The sequence below is a fragment of the Amphiura filiformis genome, chromosome 1 (assembly GCF_039555335.1).
Source record: "Amphiura filiformis chromosome 1, Afil_fr2py, whole genome shotgun sequence".
NCBI lineage: Eukaryota > Metazoa > Echinodermata > Ophiuroidea > Amphilepidida > Amphiuridae > Amphiura > Amphiura filiformis.
This window is the reverse complement of record NC_092628.1, coordinates 80,694,184-80,712,776: the sequence shown is the minus strand read 5'-3', so window position 1 is coordinate 80,712,776 and position 18,593 is coordinate 80,694,184. Positions and strand designations below refer to the sequence as shown.

Here is an 18,593-nt window from a genome sequence, read left to right as displayed (position 1 = left end):
AAAATTGTTTATTTTTACAAACTTTTGAGGAAAATTTTGTGTTATTTTGTAAAGTTAAGAGCTCAAAGTGGCGGTTATGAATGAGGTTAATAACTTTGCATCGGTTATATATCGGGCATTGTGAAAAATCTAAACATTTTGCTTTGGACCTTGGAATATCCCTCGGTTCCAAAGGCAAAATGTTTAGATTTTTCTCAATGCCCTCCAAATCTCGATGCGCAGTTATTAACCTCTAAATAAATTAATGCTCAGACAAAGTAGCTTAACAAAGGGTTTTCCAATGTGAGGTTTCAACAAATTTTGCTCCTGGGTTTCTTCATTCCCTAAGGATTTTTAATGCTTGACTATGATATCATTAAAATATGATTTGAATATAAATGCTAATATGCTGGTCTTAAGATAGTGAAATGAAATCTTTGTTTAGCTCATGGTAAAATCTCAAAACGAAGCAGTTTCAGCCACAAAAACAAACAAGGACAACAAAAACAACACTCAACCTAGCGTGATGTCGCAAATTGGTAGTTTCAAGACCTTCTGACCGCTGAGTTGATGTTCTTTGTTTGACCCACACATGTACAAGCCAGTAGTATGTCCTTACATACTACTGGCTTGTACAGGTGTGCATCACACACAGAACATCAGCCAAGCAGCCAGAAAGTCTTGAAACTATCAATTTGCGACTTTATGCTCATTATGTTGGAGCAGGCCACATAATTATTTGATGTCAAGCAGGTATTAAAGCCTGTGAACATTGGTTATTCTGAAAAGGATATTTGCAAAATGAATTGCCACTGCATTCCGACATTGCTCTACACTCATGGTTCCTTGCTAATGCGATGAATTCACATTGTTCTGAGTCACAGCAAGGTCCTTGAGATGGGCTGTCAAAAGAAAAAAGAAAACAACACATTTTTATTGGACCATAAAGAAAACAAAAACAATTTAATGATAACTACAACAAATCCATTTAAATACAATTAATACAATCACAACTTTTTCCTCATTGTTGCATGTCGGCATGAATTTGTTAAATAAAATCCTCTAAAAAAATCTTCATTTAAAGAATCCATTAATGGGCATCACACATACAATGTAATGAAAGTATTTGCATTACCAAGATCAAGATGGTATTATCTATCTATCTATACTAATAAAATAATGAGCGGTCTCTCTCTATCTGTCTGTCTATCTGTCTATCTATCTGTCTGTCCGGCTATGCGTTTAGCGTTGCTTGACGCATCGCGCTGAAATTTCGCATATAGGTAGGTATTGGGAAAAGCATGTCGGCCATGTGGTTTTGAAGGTCATCGGAGGTCAAGGTCAAAGGTCAAAATTTCAAACTTTGTCCGATCGGGCCCAAACTTGGTGGGTGGAATCCTTGATAGGAGGGGACGATAATGCGCGAAATAAAATCGGGGTCAACCGAGGTCAAAGGTCATTACGGAGGGGTCAAATTTCAAACTTTGTCCGACCGGGCTCAAACTTGGTGGGTCGAAACCTTCGTATGAGGGGAGCATGAAAAACATTATATGGAGGTCATCCGAGGTCAAAGGTCAAAGGTCATGGATTTCAAACTTTGTCCTATAGGGTTCAAACTTGGTGGGTGCAATCCTTGATCTGAGGGAATATATCATAAAACAAAATTGAGGTCAACCGAGGTCAAAGGTCATGTAGGGACTAAATTTAAACTTTGCCCTATTGGGCTTAAACTTGATAGGTGGAATCCTTTGTATCACTGAGGGGAGCATGAAAAATTGCACCAAGGTCATCCGAGTTCAAAGGTCATCTGGGGTCAAACAGTATCGCTATCATGCCAGTGCTCTCACAGCATCTGGGCTCTCACAGCCGCAGGTGCACTAGTACTATAATAATCATAAGCTCTGTCTGTCCGTCTGTGTGTCTGTCCGGCTATGCGTTTACGCGGCGCCGACGCATCGTTCGATATTGCAGACATAGATGGGTACCGGGCGGGCGCTGTTTACCGGGTAGTTTCGAAGGTCATCGGAGGTCAAGGTCAAAGGTCAAAATTTCAAACTTTGTCCGATCGGGCCCACACTTGATGGGTGGGATCCTTGATATGAGGGGAATATATGCCCAAAATAAAATCGAGGTCGACTGAGGTCAAAGGTCATTACGGAGGGGTCAAATTTCAAACTTGGTCAGATCGGGCTCAAACTTGGTGGGTGAAACCCGTATGAGGGGAGCATGAAAAACATTATATGGAGGTCATCCGAGGTCAAAGGTCAAAGGTCATGGATTTCAAACTTTGTCCTATCGGGCTCAAACTTGGTGGGTGGAATCCTTGATACGATGGGAATATATGCGCAAAACAAAATTGAGGTCAAAGGTCATGTAGGGGCTAAATTTAAACTTTGCCCTATTGGGCTTAAACTTGATAGGTGGAATCCTTCGTATGAGGGGAGCATGAAAAAAATTACACCGAGGTCTTAGGTCATCAAACAGTATCGCTATCATGCCAGTGCTCTCACAGCATCAGGGCTCTCACAGCTGCAGGTGCACTAGTACTAATAAAATCGTAAGCTCTGTCTGTCCGTCTGTCCGGCAATGCGTTTACGCCGGCTTGACGCATCACTCCGATATTTCGGATATAGATAGGTATCGGGCATTCCACGTTTATGGGGTAGTTTGAAAGGTCATCGGAGGTCAAGGTCAAAGGTCAAAATTTCAACTTTGTCCGATCGGGCCCAAACTTGGTAGGTGGGATCCTTGATACGAGGTGAATATATGCCCGAAATAAAATTGAGGTCAACCGAGGTCAAAGGTCATTACGGAGGGGTTAAATGTCAAACTTTGGCCGATCGGGCTCAAACTTGGTGGGTGGAATCCTTGATACGAGGGGAATATATGCCCGAAATAAAATTGAGGTCAACCGAGGTCAAAGGTCATTACGGAGGGGTCATATTTCAAACTTTGTCCGATCGGGCTCAAACTTGGTGGGTGGAATCCTTGATGCGAGGGGAATATATGCCCGAAATGAAATTGAGGTCAACCGAGGTCAAAGGTCATTATGGAGGGGTTAAATTTCAATACTACTAAAATAATAGCCGTTATCTGTGTGTCTGTCCGGCTATGCGTTCTGCCGCGCTTCGACGCATCGATGCGATATTACGGATATGGATCCGTAACGGGAAAAGCATGTTGACCGGGTGGGTTGAAAGGTCATCGGAAGTCAAAGGTCAAAATTTCAAACTTTGTCCGATCGGGCCCAAACTTGGCAGGTGGGGTCCTTGATGCGAGGGGAATATATGGGCAAAATAAAATCGAGGTCAACCAAGGTCAAAGGTCATTACGGAGGGGTCAAATTTCAAACTTTGTCCGATCGGGCTCAAACTTGGTGGGTGGGATCCTTGATACAAGGGGAATATATGCCCAAAATAAAATCGAGGTCAACCGAGGTCAAAGGTCATTACGGAGGGGTCACATTGCAAACTTTGTCCGATCTGGCTCAAACTTGGTGGGTGGAATCCTTCGTATGAGAGAAGCATGAAAAACATATGGAGGTCAACCGAAGTCGAAGGTCAAAGGTCATGGATTTCAAACTTTGTCCTATCGGGCTCAAACTTGGTGGGTGGAATCCTTGATATGAGGGGAATATATGTACGAAACAAAATTGAGGTCAACCGAGGTCAAAGGTCATCTAGGGGCTAAATTTAAACTGCCCTATTGTGCTTAAAATTGATATGAGGGAGCATGAAAAATTACATCGAGGTCATCCGAGTTCAAAGGTCATCTGGGGTCAAAAAGTATGTCTATCATGCAGATGGTGCCCTAATAGCTACAGGGCCATTACAGCTGCAGGTGCACTAGTACTCTAAATATCTTCTGGAAATTCATACCAAATTTGTCTAAAATCCCTATTCTTAGATTCATACAGTACATGTTAACAGAGCGGTTACTAGTTCATGTTGTTTATGTGTACTGCACACTATATAAAGAAAATAATGAACTTTCATCTGATCGCAAAGTTTGCATTTTGATGAGGTAAAGCGGGGGATGATGCTGTAAATTGGGCCACACACCCTTAAAAGTGGGGAGATATGCTCCAATTTAGCATTAAGCACATACCTGCATTCAACTTTTCCGCGCTGCCCTTGTTTTAATTTACATGCCATTGGGTCGTTATCAATAGGCTCATTTGCTGTGCGTGGTGTACAACATTTGTCAGTACACTGGTCTTCGTATCCACAGTCACATTCCTCACCAGGGTCTACGATACGATTACCGCACACAGCACGGTCCGATTCTGTACAGGAAACCAAACATACAAACTGTCAGAAACACAAGGCAGGAGTTTGAAGCAAATGATATGGTTAATTACAATTCATCTACATGTATGTGCAATCTTTCAAGTATACTTTTAAGATCCCACCTGAAATACAGTGGTTTACAAAAGCTGGAAACTGCCTATGCAATAACATCCCCAGTGTGTAGAGTTTATGTCTTCTTGTTCGTGCAACTTACTATAGTATTCACATTTCAAAAGTGTGTTACAGCATTATGGCAAGCCTCTGGAACTGATGAAACAAATAAATAAATTCACAGCTTTATAGTGCCTAATGTCAACCCACAGGCCTCTCAGCACACTTTACAGATTTTCGCTGAACACTGTGGCCCAAGACACACCTTATAACCATTATACACCATGCAGGGAAGCAGCTCAATAAAGGCACAATCTCCTAGTCTACAACACATAACCCTTGCAACCAGAATCAGCTCCCCAGGTAATGTTTTGGTAAACTGTGACAATTAGGCAGCTAGTTTCTTGTGCAAGGGAATTTCAAGCTAGCATTATCATTTTCAAGAGAACATTTTCTTACCTCACTGGGGCTTGAACTTGGGACCTCTCACACATAATTTGATGCCTTGTCAACTGTACTAACTTTACTGCCAATTAAATTGATTAATCACTTGTTTCTTAAATTTCTTAGGGCACCTTCAGCATGCTGGTTAAATAGATATTTGCATTGAAGGACAAAATCAATATACTAAATATCCTAATTCTGCTACAGTATTCCTTAAATAGGACCAAGTCATTTTAAGTTGATTTGCTGCATTCCAATTCATTATTTTTGACATTACATTTTGTTACATATTTCCTTTATGAATGAGTGAATGTTCTTAGTCATCCAACAGTTGTCAACAGAATTTTGGAAATAAATCTAAAACTGGAACTTACTTTTTGCAACTTTTCTATGTTGCATCTGGAACCACAAAACTTCATCAGGCAACTGACTCGCTGGATTGGTCACGTTAAGTCAGGTCAACATAGCAAAGTTGCAAAAACTAAGTTCCTAGATGTATTTCCAAAACTTTTATGGTTGAGCAACTTATGATATAATAACCAATCACATACGTGCACTGCTACTACGAAATGAGCGTAAAGTCGCAAGTTGGTAGTTTCAAGACATCCTGGCTGACTGAGTTGATGTTTTTTGTTTGCCGCGCACATGTACAAGCCAATAGTATGTCTTTCGAAAATGGCCCATTGTGCCGCCATTCACAAAGGACAAACAGACATACTAGTGGCTTGAACAAGTGCATAAGGATCAAAGAACACCAACACAGTAGCAAGGGCATCTCGAAACTACAAACTTGTGACCTTATGCTAATTTTGTGGTAGCAGGTCACATATCAAATAGTATACGTACTGACAAAGCATCCTCCCTTAGATTCAATAACCCTAGTCATGTTATCCCTGCTGCATTCTGAGAATCTATTGTTGTTGGCTTTATCACCGGACGTAGCACTGGCGTACATGATGTAATTACCGCTGCCACGTTTGCTTGGATCATCTCCAGGTCGGCAGGGCATTGGGAAGTCATGCTGCAAGTGAAAATAACAATAATATGTGGTCAATTATTAGAGCTCTGTATCCGTGCTAAATCAACTCAAGGAAATCATTTACTATTGCTTCTGGTTGAAATGACAAAGTGGTACAGAATGGGCCATTCCATTTGAAATCCACACTACCCCTGTGGAAGATTTAGCTAAAGTATTCCACAGAGGGAGTATGAATTTTGAAAAGAATTGACAATTGAGTAACTTCCATTTTTTTAAAATACTCATTCCAGTTGTGTAAGATATAGGTAAATCCATAACACAGGGGGAGTATGGGTTTCAAAATGATTAACCATGGCCAATTACATTTGAAAAACATACTCTCTCTGTGGAAGATATTTCCAAAATCTTCCACAGGGGTAGTGTGAATTTCAACTGGAATAGCCCAATATTATCATTTGGGGCATTTAAAATGAATGGTTTTAACCTATTTAAAAATAGGAACATCCACTTTTTTAACAAATTTTGTTTTCAGTACATTGAAATCTATACATTCACACTGGCTGAGAAATCAAGGGATGATAGCTTGACGCATCCAAACCAGAGAAGATATCTTACCCTTCCCAGAGTCCTTTGCAACATAATACATCCCCTCATGTCATCAAATGACACTCTCATTACTTTGTACAGGTTCCCTTTGTTTTCATGTTGAAAATAGACTAGCTAAACATTGGTCGATAGTTGAGAAATAAACATATTTTGCAAGATCTGGATGTGCTCTGTTCACTTAGATATATTTCATAGCATATCGGTACAGAAAATTGAAATGGAAGAAATGCATTATGGGAAGTGTAAGATATCTTCTCTGCACTCAAACCAGATCACATGATCACGGCTGTAGGACGACAATGACAAAGGCAGCAACAGAGATAATGCCAATACAATGATGACAACAATCAAGATAACAATGAAAACAATGATGGCAATAAGGTGTCAGAAACCAAAACTTCCCAACCAATATTTTTGACAATTTATAACCACAAGTGTAACATTGCAACCACTTACTGGGGATCCAAAGTTGTGTCCCACTTCATGAGCGAATGTGATGTGTGATACTTTGCTGGGTACATGTGATCCATAGTTTTGTATTGTGACAATTCCTGTGTTCAGACTCTGACTGATTCCACCTGAGAACTTCTTGTAAACCTCACAAATACCACCAGATGTACCTGAAAAATTAACCGTACATGGTTTAAGAACTACGTATAGAAGCTATTTACAGCAAAATGTACGCACTGGGTAATCATGTTAATTACCATTCTGTTTGGAACATGTGCTGCTTTCTACTCAAAATTGTCTGTTTTGAAGGGCTGGTAGCAAAATCATCAGTAACTTAATTACTTGATGAATGGCAAAATTGGATTGAACCAGTGCTATTTTGCCAGCAAATAACCTGTATATAATTTGTGTCTATTTTGAGTCATGTGCAAACTTCTACCAGTCCTAACTCCTCCTAAACATGATTTCACCATAAGGTGACGAAAAAAAACACCACTTGTTTTACAGAGAACAGACTTAAGTAGGGTCCATCAGTTGGGTTTTTAGTTTTGTTTGTTACTTTGTTTTTTCTGAAGGCTAAAATGATCTGAAAGCTTGAAAAATCTGGCAAAAATTTGATGATTTTTTTGCATACATATCGAAAATGTTCCTAATTTTTTCAAAAATATTTAGTAAAAATCAATTGCTAATTTTACATAATTTTAGCAAAATTTAAAAAAAATATATTTGGTTGTCATTTTGTTTCTGCACTTACTTCCCGTTGATCCAACCCAAGCTAAACCAAGCACGCCATCATTGAAATCTCTATCAGCAAAGATATAAGCTAGGCAGTAGTCGTTATGATTTTGTAGCGAGTTTAACTCCAAGAATTTCTCCACACCAATGTTCTCATTACGGAAAGGATTGGTATCAACTAGATCGTCTGTTGAATTAATCTGAGGAAATCAAGATTTAAACTTTGAATAACTACAACAACAAAAAACTTCACCTACTAATAGGTAGGCTTAGAGAAAAAACACAATTTTTTGACCAAAAATGCGAGATGGCAACTTCAAAATGCGAGAAAAGGCAAGATTTATGCTCCAAAATTGGCAGGAAAAAAATATATATTTTCTTCCCCCTCTAAACAAATTGAGGGCAGTATTTCTTTCTTTTTTTGACTCCATAACCAAAACAAATAGCCGACCAGACTATCATCAAAAATACACAAATAATGTCCTCATAAATCAGCTTCAAAGGTCAATATACTGGAAAGGTTTGAGTAGTAAATAAAGAATATTACATGTACTTGTGTTGTTGCTTGGATGTGCCAGAAAATGGACCGTTTTTGTAAATTTAGGCTGGAAAATCAGGTCAAACTTAAGCTTTTTTAGTTGCAATGGCTATTGAATGCGCCACAGAAATAGATTTTTGTGGCAGAAATGTATCTTTTACAAGCAAGAAAAGCACTAAAAAGCGAGATTCACGGTGAGAAAAGCGAGATTGTGTTTTCCCTCTAAGCCTAATAATAGGTGTAAGCTTAAGCCAAACAAATTTTAATGTTACACATTCTACACAGCTGTGCTAAAGTACACTCATACCATGTGTGCATGATTACAACAAAGCTAGCCCAAAAATGCAAATGAAACTCTTTATTTGCATATGTAACTGTTTTAACAGTTGGTGAAAATGAAGATAGTTCTCATTTGAACAATTGCAAAATTGTACTTTTTAATGGGGGTTACACCTAATTTAATACATAATCTGCAATGTTATTTATTTCAACCTTCATAATTAAAACATCACACTTTCTGTATTCTGCTATGCAGACAGCAAAAGAATTAAGGTACCAGTTATGTTCACCCCTGTATATCCTAAACAAAGACATATATATTAAAATTAGAACCAGCAGCCAATAGCAGCATCTTTTAGCTCGGATATAAGACCTCATTTGTTGAAATCTATCAAGAAATAAAGACACAGTGATCCAAAATCCTAAGGAAGATGCAAATTCAAAAACTTTACAAGACCTTATATTGTTTAATTGTACATGTATACTACATCCTCATATGCATTCTAATCCATATAATTTGATCTATTTTAATGTTAGTGTCAGGCTTTTGAAGTTCCTTTCTTTGGTTGTCTATAAGATCCATCACTTAGCACTTATAAGTTGTTTGGTCCCTATAACTCAAACTAAGTAATAATACTAACCCTGATTCTATCCACAGAAAATCCTACGTTGATACAGCCACTACCAAAATCCACTGGATTATAAATGGCGTTTATTGCAGACACATGATCATTGAGAGCAGCAATCACAGCATTTTCGATAATCATAATGTCGTTAGAATCAGCTCGTCCAGCGTAATGTCTTGTGAAGGTGTGATCAGATTGGAGGAACAAATTGCACGAGGTTTTATCATCAGCACACTGCTGACCAATACTACGTCGCTGTCTGTTCAGTGCACTTGCATATTTGTTCTCACTGGGATGGTGGGATTTGTGGTTCCAATTCATATTGCTCTGCAAAACAAAAAGTTTTTGATAGTTATTGTGAGCAACAAATAAGACAACATCGTTGGGCAGGACAAACCTATGTGCTTGTGGCCCCTGAACATGTTTAAAACAAAACTGCCAACAGGTTACATAGACCAAGGACACATAAGAGGTTTTGATGATAAGTACACAGGATAAGTTTGTCATTATATATTCTACCAAATTTATGATACTAGCGTTCACCTGTCTTTTGTGATTCATAAACGACAGAGATGTTTGTAGCAGTTTGTAAATGGTCGATCTTCTTATACGTTACCCCCTCGCCTCCTATAGTTACACCTCCCTCTTTACCTCTCACTGTTTCCTCTGTTCCCCCTTTAGTTGCCCAATGCTTCAGGCTTTATCACTGCTTACCAACCGCCAAGTTTGAAAAAAAAAATCAGGCGAATATGCAGCGTAACTCTGTGCATGATTAACATTGCAAGAATGCAATTTGCAAAAGCATCGCCACCCTTCGAGTTTTTATTACGAAAAGTTTTCCAACTCCGTAATTTATTATAGATAATAAAACATGGTGGTTCATTGTACACTTCATTTGAAGATACCACCTTATTAAAACGATTACTCAACTGCCATGATGCAATAAAGATACATCAAAGTCATTTTGCTTCTCAAAGGCACTATATTACCCTGCACCTCTGGGTTGCATCCTCCCACTACTTAGCCCCATGATTGTTTCCTACCAGCTACCCAATAAACACAGGTGAAGTGAGGCAAACTATCTTGTCCAAAGGAACAACATTGCCATGTCAACAACACAATCATGGAGTACCGGCTTTTACTACTGCATTAATTAGCCATGCCATCACAACTATTCAGTTTTGATTTTCTACTAAACTAATTCAAACAAACTCTAATTCATATGTCATACCTGAGTGTCCTCTTCTCCTGTCTCTGCAAATGCTTGCATTTTTTCAGAATATCCTTTTTTTGCTCCACAAGACCCCAAGTCTCCATGGGGGTCATTGACGTCTGAGCCTTTGTATATGACGGAATGGAAATCTTGGGGTTGTTCAAAGTGCAATGCCTCTGGTTCAACAAAATAAGCCTCTCCTTTATCATAGATGGTACCTCTGAACACACCCTGGATGATGGCACCATGACTGTAACTTCTCTCCTCATCTGTGTATCATAAGCAAAGTGAAATTAAGGAATTGCAATTAAACTGGGTATCTTCTCACATACAAGGGGAGAAAGAACCACACATCCCATACTAGTACATATTAAACATTAAATTACAATGTAAACATAACATGCATTGGTTTACTTCAAATTCGGTAGTAATTTTTTTTCGCGGTTGCCAAGCAAGTGTACCAACAAACCACCCTTGTACGCATGCGTATAGCTCTGCATAATTAGAAACTGCGACCAGCAAAATGGGTACGTATGTGACATACGGTACATGAGATGAACCAAAGAATAGGTAAATAAGCCCAGAAAAAAAAGCTCGAGAAATGTGCGGGGACTTGAACCACAGACCCTCGGAAGACAAGTCTTGATGTTCTACCACCTGAGCTACAAAGGTTGTATTTGAGATACAAGGTTCAAGCCTAGTGTTCTGATTGAGCGGTCAGGGTAAACAACATGCCAGCGCACAAGATCAAGAACATGATACTTTGCCGTTAGCCTAGGACATGTCAGGAATTAATGCATGAGCCTCTTACCCATAAACAAACAAGTATGTAGACCATCGACTGCCCATCTTTAACCATAACGTTAGGTGAAACCACATATCCATGGTGATTTTGACCAGATTACAGGAGTTACTATGCGTGGAGAAATAGAAGCCCTCAACGCTTACATGTCTAAAAAGAAAGATGCGCTTGTATGTGCCCAAAATTGTTGCTATGCAGTGTCGACTTCACTATGCGCACCAAAGTCAGTGGTCTCTAGATACTTGTTGGTCTGGCTTCTTACCTACATTTAACTTCTTACAACTGATTTGGGAACAAGCTCTACTTCCATGCATGGACAATGTGCAGCTTTACTAATTGTATATTGAAGCAAAGGAAGAGTTTCTATTAACTTTTTGAACTTGCTTTAGGTAACAATAACTGAGGGCAAATATATGCATGACTTTCGGGCATTCTGTAAATGAATAAAATTAAATGTAATACAATTTGGGGTCGACAGTATCGTAATGTACAAAATAAATTAGCTAATGGCATTTGATTGCTTGATTAGGTCCAAACAATCAACTCTTATTTCATAATTAGATACAAAATCATTAGATATTGATCTATTAGCTCTAAGTTCATTTTGGCAAGGACTGTAATAGAAGGCATACCTCAGAAAAAGTTGATTTGGTTTATGTAATAGTGGATGGGCTAGGTTTATTTAAATAATTCTTTATTACCAATTCATTATTTTCTGTCTTTCATGTCTTTACGCCTATTTTCTTTGTATTTGTAATTTCACTTTAATTTTGATGCATGTTGGAATTTTGTCAAAAAACCAAATCATTCACGATTAGAAATATTACTCATTTATCTACATACATTTTAATGATAAAGTAAGCTCAAATCATGATGGAATATATTCATGTAATTCATTACAATTCTTGACACATTTTTAAATGTCGTTGGGCAGGAAAAACCCACAGATATGTACTTGTAGCCCATGTTTAAAACAAAGAGGTTACATGTTCAGGGGCCAATAACACAAAGGAAGTTTTTCCTGCCCAATGACAAATACATACCTTCTAATTTTCCTGTATACAGATAGTCTGGTTTGTGATGTCTTGTTCCTAAGCTACTTTCTACTACCAGATCTGGAGATAAATGAGGCGCATTCCTTTTTAATCTCAACTTGAAATGTCTGCAAGAGAACAAACAAACAAATACACAGTTAATACTCAAGGCAAAAAGTCTAAACTTACATTATAAAATGCTTTCAAAAAAGCCAATTATATGTACATTGTATCATTGACTTTGATTTTCAATGAAAAATCCAGTAGATGAGTAGGTACAATTATATTAATTTATCATTCTCTGTAATTAACGCCCCAGGACATTACATTTTCCAAACGGGGGCATTAATTAGAGGTCTTTTTACAACAATAATCCCCATTAAAAAACATCATTAATGCCATCTGGCAGTACTGCGGTGCACCACAACTACTACTATACTAGAATTCTATAAATACTGTAATCACGCTTGATAACAATAGCCGCCGCACATGGATATCATTCAATCAGCATCGATTTTCGAAAATATGGATGTATACTGTATAAAATATATAGAACAATATGGTTGACAAAAATGGTAGGGGCATTTATTAGAAGGGGGCTTTAATTAGAGAGAATATGTTACATTCTTTTGGTCCCCAGTCTTAATAATCCAATATGGTAAATTTGCCACCTTCCCTATTCAAATTCATACATAATGTACTACATGTATATAGCATTAAGGGACATTTTTTTAAATTTCCATTGCACTTATTTATTTCTGTATTGAATATCTTTGAAAAATGTTTCTATGAAGATGAATTATGAAATTTACAACAAGTTTGTTCTACTGCAACTTAAATGTAACCTACATTGCAGCTACATGTATAATAGCAATGGCAATCTCAGTTGGTGGCAAAAATGGTTTAAACATTTATAAACACAATCCACAAAATCTATCTATGAAATTATTATAATCTGATCTACTGGACTTACGTTTTTGTGAGTGGCAATATTTCACATCCTATCTCGGATGCATCATCAGGCCAACTGATGTAAAGAAGATCCCTCAGAAGTTTGCTCATCTTTGACCTGTGAAGAGGATGTTACGTCACAGGTCGAAGATAAGCCAAACCTCTCAAGCATCTTCTTTATCGCTGAACAATAGGCCAATGAACAATGAGCGACACAACTTGGCAGGGGCCTATTGTTCAGCGATAAAGAAGATCCCTCAGAGGTTTGGCTCATCTTCGACCTGTGACGTAACATCCTCTTCACAGGTCAACGAACTTTTGCCACTTTAACGAGATAGGATGTGAAATATTGCCACTCACAAAAAACGTAAGTCCAGTAGATCAGATTATAATAATTTCATAGTTATTTATACCTGGATGAATGATAATCTTCATAATCGAATCCACAAAATCAATATTCTACACGTCTGCACATTCATTATACTGAACATTATTCCCACCTGACAGTGTTACTAATCACTTTGTTGATTTGTTTGTTGGCAAGCTGTGCTTGCTCATGTCAGGTTCAGGTTCAAACCAAAAACAGAATTCAGTAACTATGCTTATTATTTTGAATGATGCACTAATTATCACCAACAAAGTTTTGGCATGTATTAACCCAATTAAAAAGTAAACAACAAGCATCCTGGTTCACAGCATCATCTCCATGACAACAATCTATGCCATGATAAGTTGAATTGTTTATTCTTATTTTTCCTGTCAGTCATATTTGAAATTGCATCAGCCACTAAAAATCAAAGAGTATGTACACTTGTATATCATCCAAACAAATGCACCAAGAGACATATTAATGGTGACATGAATCTATTTGTCTAAATGAGCTACTGTAGGCATGTTTTACTTTGATTAATTGCCCTCTCACAAATAATTCAACACATAACTACCATACATATATATGTAGGTATGACATAACCACACCCACTATCTGATCAAAGTTCACATTCCACATTCTAGTGACATGCATCTTGGTGAATTGTATTAGTTTTCCACAAAATGTTAGTTTTCACAGTCAGATATGTCCCCCTTTTAACTTTGACCAGAAGAGATGAGAAAAACCAAGAAAATCACTATTTACTACCAGCACATATGTCGGCACAGCATGTCATTTTGTCCGTAAATCGTCAGTCATTTTCATGCGTTATGACCTTCCTGCATATGTACAGTGCTATGAACATCGCATAGGCATTCAACTGATTCTGTCATTTTATTTAAAATCTTGGATTTTGTCATAACTACAGCACCTACAGCCTTGATTTTTGCAGAGTATGTTTATATTTTGTTAACTACTACAATTATGTAAAAATAAGTACTAGCTCCATGCTCTCTACTACGCTATTACATATTCCAACTACATCAGTAGCATGGTCGACGGTTGTATGTGCTCGCGCCCCTAGCAGTCTCCAGTAGCTGCTAGTCATGCGTGTGGAGGGCAACCGTGGATGACCATGGAGTGTTACTAGATCGGAAACAGCATAGCAACACATCATAAACAATGAACCATACACTGAAGTGTAGGATCAGTATCTGTACATGGTAGTAAAAAAAACTTAACGAGTTCACAGTACAGCAAATAAAACGTAAATGTGCATGTCCGCAGCTAGATGGGGGTGCATGTAAAGTAATGCGCAAACAAAGTGTTGTGTCGCACCTCTCAGTAAAAAGGATCTAGACATCTTTTTAAGTAATGGTTGGCTTCCTATTTGCAAGCTAGTTTAAAAACCAGAGCTTTGTCCAATTCATTTGTACTTGTACATACTATCCATTTATGATTTTGCAGCTGGCGTAATTTACGTCATGTTGTGCTTTGCTATTGATCTCTTTATAAAATACCAGCACATGAGTAGGTACGAAATTGTGGTAAACACTGATATGAATATGAAATGGGCTATTCCATTTAAAATCCACACTACCCTTGTGGAAGATTTTGGAAATATCTTCCACAGGGGGTGTATGAATTTCAAATGGAATGAGCACATTAGGCAGCTCCATTTGAATTCCATACACCTCCTGAGAAAGATTCAACCTGAATCTTCCCCTAAGGGAGAATGAGTTTCAAATGGTGCTGCTAATGTGATAATTCAATTTGAAATTCATACTCCCCTGTGGCAGATATTTCCAAAATCTTCCTCAGAAAATAGTGAAGATTTTAAATGGAATATTAATACAGTGCAATTGAAATACAGCATCCCAATGACCTTGAAGAACATCCATACCTGCTCCACAAAAAACAACATAAATCATGTCATAACTTGTTTCATCTACTGAGTAGAAATCAAATTACTTAGCTCTTGATAAATAAACACACTCAAAATACAACATGTACTGTATTTTATGTCCATTCTAAAGTTGAGCACATTTTTTTTCACAATGTATTTTGTGATGATATGTGGTACCAAGTCACTTCTTTTGTGCCACATTGATTCTAACAATTCCTTCATATCGATGTACTACTGTATAAGTGGTAATTTTCGCGTACAGTTATTTTCGTGACTTGTAGTGAGAGACACATTTTCGCGAATGTTATTTTCGCGATTGCCCAGTCCTCCTCTATACTTGTAATACATTATTGCATACATTCGGGAGGTGTTATTTTCGCGGTTGGAGCTCTAATCGCGAAAATAAAACCCTCGCGAAAATTTCCACTTATACAGTAATACATGTCTCACTGAAAAGGTACTATCGTTTGAGACATGGAAACTTCAATTTATAAGAACCAGACTACAAATTTATTTCTAAAATAGTAAGCATTCTACCTTGTAATCACATTTAAATGCATTATTGTAGCACAGTCCAATCCGGTCTATTCAAGTGTCCAGGCAGTCCAGCCTGATTTTGTATCTGACAACTCCTAACATGTAACTCTGAACTCCCCACTTTAAGACTCTTGTGTTGTGTGACTTCACATATTGATACATTTTAATGTTGTCATGGTAGCATTTACAAGCTTTAAATGATGTACATTACAGGAATATTCTTAGATATAAACCAATCTATATATGGGGGTTAATACTGGGTTATAGCCATTACAGTGAGTTATAAGTGAATACATGACTTGAAGCATAAATACTGTACAATACATGTACAGTACCTATATGTTTAAATCCATCTTTTAGGTCCTTAGTAATAATTCTTTACACTCTAAACACCAAATGTAATAACTTGGCAAAAAAAAACGGTTCTATCGGCAAACATATCTTGACTCTCTTGGCCGGCAGACATATCCGTTTTTGAAAACCCAATTAATAGCACATTTCTTTAAAATACAGTTTTCTAAAATTTCCCAAATTTGGTGAGTTGGTATTCATTTGTACAGAAAATTGTGCTTGGCAATTTAAAAAAAAAATTGGGTCAGTACTCAGACCTGCAGGACCTCGGTTGTCTACTTTTGTTGCCTTATCAGCTCACTTTTTACTAAAATCTGATCTTTTTTGGCCTGTTTACTTCCTGCTCCATTTTTTTTACTTTGCTTATAAATTGCTTTGTCCAGTGTTCATGCACAAGAGTGATCAATGTTTGAAAAAAGGAGTTCCCTTTTGTCTTGTTTCCCCTCAGGGGCCAAAAAAGTATTTGTTCAACTTTGATTCCACTGCGCTTAATTATTAATGAATCTAAAATAAAAGGGTTTTTTTTAATAGTTGCAATGCTTTATTTTGCTTTTAACTTCCACTTTCTTAATTGGAACCCTGTCCATTGGCTTTTCCACTCTGGGTTTCCACCTCACTGATTACGAAAAGCCAATAGTCTCTTTTCGATCATACAAAATTGAAAAGCTGTTGTTGTAGGTTAGGTTGACATTTACTTAAGAGACTGATTACAGATGAGTGAACTTAACATGTACAATTCAATTTATGGACAACACTACGTATTTATATACACCTTTATATTCAATGCTCTACTAAGCAATCTTGTGTATGACGAGGATGCTACATGAACTTGCTAGTACTGCGCCTTTGTATATGAATACATACACGTTCTTGCATTTTGTACAGTAAATGCTTTGAAACAGTATCAGGTAATACAAAAAGAAAGCAGACTACATGTAATATGTATCACCTAACTTGCAACACCCAAGTGCAACTCTTAAATTCCTTTACATGTATAAGATAGAGTGTTGGTGTTGTGTTTTTTTCTCTCTCTCTCTTTGTTAGAAAATCAAATTTACATGCAATTTATTTTATAATACTTTAATAGAGGAGGAACTAATTTTGAAAATTCTAAAATTCCATACATAGTTTCAACTTTTCTGTAATTCATATAAGAACACAGTATATACTATATGTAACTGTGCTGATATTGGACTGATTGGTAGTGGTGATATATCTGTGATATATGATATCAGGTGTCCTCTTCATTGCACAATAACCCCAGTCCAAATCTTATGTTACATGACCAGTACCAGTCATGACAACGGACAAGGGGCCACATTTGAAGGCAGTGTGGTTAAGCAAAATTACACATTTGCTGTATAATTGATTTTGAGTTATGGCAAAATGAATGATCAAACTCACTGCTTCAGGAATGGTTCAACCTAATTAGAACCTCTTCCCGCTGGCCAACTGTTCTCTTTTATATCTTTTCTATGCCGATATTCCACAAGAAACCCTACACTGCTTTCAGTACATACTTGGAGGACTTGAATAGCTTTGGGCATTCATGTACATGTACCTAGTGTCCGAAGAAAAAGTTACATATGTAGAAAATGAGCTGCATTTTATGATGGAAACAGCAAAACAACATTGTTAATTTTTCAGATATCTTTTCTTCATTCTTCTTGTAAGTGTTTCTGAAAACAAGCAGACTACACATGTAAAGACAGTGGCTACCAGTACCATGCCTTGGCTGGGGCGATTCAAATGCCCCGCCAAATATACAATTGTGTTGTGTTGCATTATGTCACATAAACAGCTTGCTCATGAATGCATGGAATGTGGGCTTAGTATGCAAGTTATGAACTTGACATTCAAAGGTGTACAAGTAAAGGGCACATATAGATCATATCATGAAAAGGAAATTATAAATATTAACTTAGATTATTTTCAGAAATCTACATGCAACCTTTTTTGGGACACCCTGTATGACATTGTTAATGCTGCATTCCTCCACTACAAACAAGCCTTGCCCTACCTGAATCAAAACAATTATGACAAAAGCCCAACATAATGATGCATAGAACCGCCCACCACATACACACATCAACAGCAAATCTCATCAATAATACCAGATACATTGGCACCGGAACCCAGGCGACAATCAAAGGGCAATTTATGCACAAAATAATGCAAGGTACACTCATAAATGCCTACTAAGTGTTTCCCCACTACCTGTCTATGTGATCTTATGCAAATGGATGTTGAAGCCGATTCATTTACTATATGTTTTGTGTCTCGTTATCAATACAAGATGCTTAGTCTGTAGTTATTTCCATCACATTTGGAGGAATGTATAGATAGTTTACCTTGACATTTAAGCATTATAACATTGCCCAAATGATGTAAGA

The 18,593-nt window shown here is 37.4% G+C and overlaps 1 protein-coding gene across 1 annotated transcript in view; it reads right to left on the bottom strand.

Annotated features, from left to right (window-relative positions):
• LOC140154376 (disintegrin and metalloproteinase domain-containing protein 10-like) overlaps nucleotides 1–18,593 on the bottom strand; it is a 46,159-nt gene that overhangs the window by 5,836 nt on the left and 21,730 nt on the right. Inside the window, exons 3-10 of the mRNA XM_072176945.1 lie at nucleotides 12,095–12,213; nucleotides 10,268–10,518; nucleotides 9,052–9,363; nucleotides 7,613–7,793; nucleotides 6,865–7,028; nucleotides 5,670–5,844; nucleotides 4,087–4,264; nucleotides 774–881 (exon numbers count right to left, since the gene is read on the bottom strand). Of these exons, the coding sequence (XP_072033046.1) occupies nucleotides 774–881; nucleotides 4,087–4,264; nucleotides 5,670–5,844; nucleotides 6,865–7,028; nucleotides 7,613–7,793; nucleotides 9,052–9,363; nucleotides 10,268–10,518; nucleotides 12,095–12,213 (1,488 nt within the window). The remainder of the gene's footprint in view (nucleotides 1–773; nucleotides 882–4,086; nucleotides 4,265–5,669; nucleotides 5,845–6,864; nucleotides 7,029–7,612; nucleotides 7,794–9,051; nucleotides 9,364–10,267; nucleotides 10,519–12,094; nucleotides 12,214–18,593) is intronic.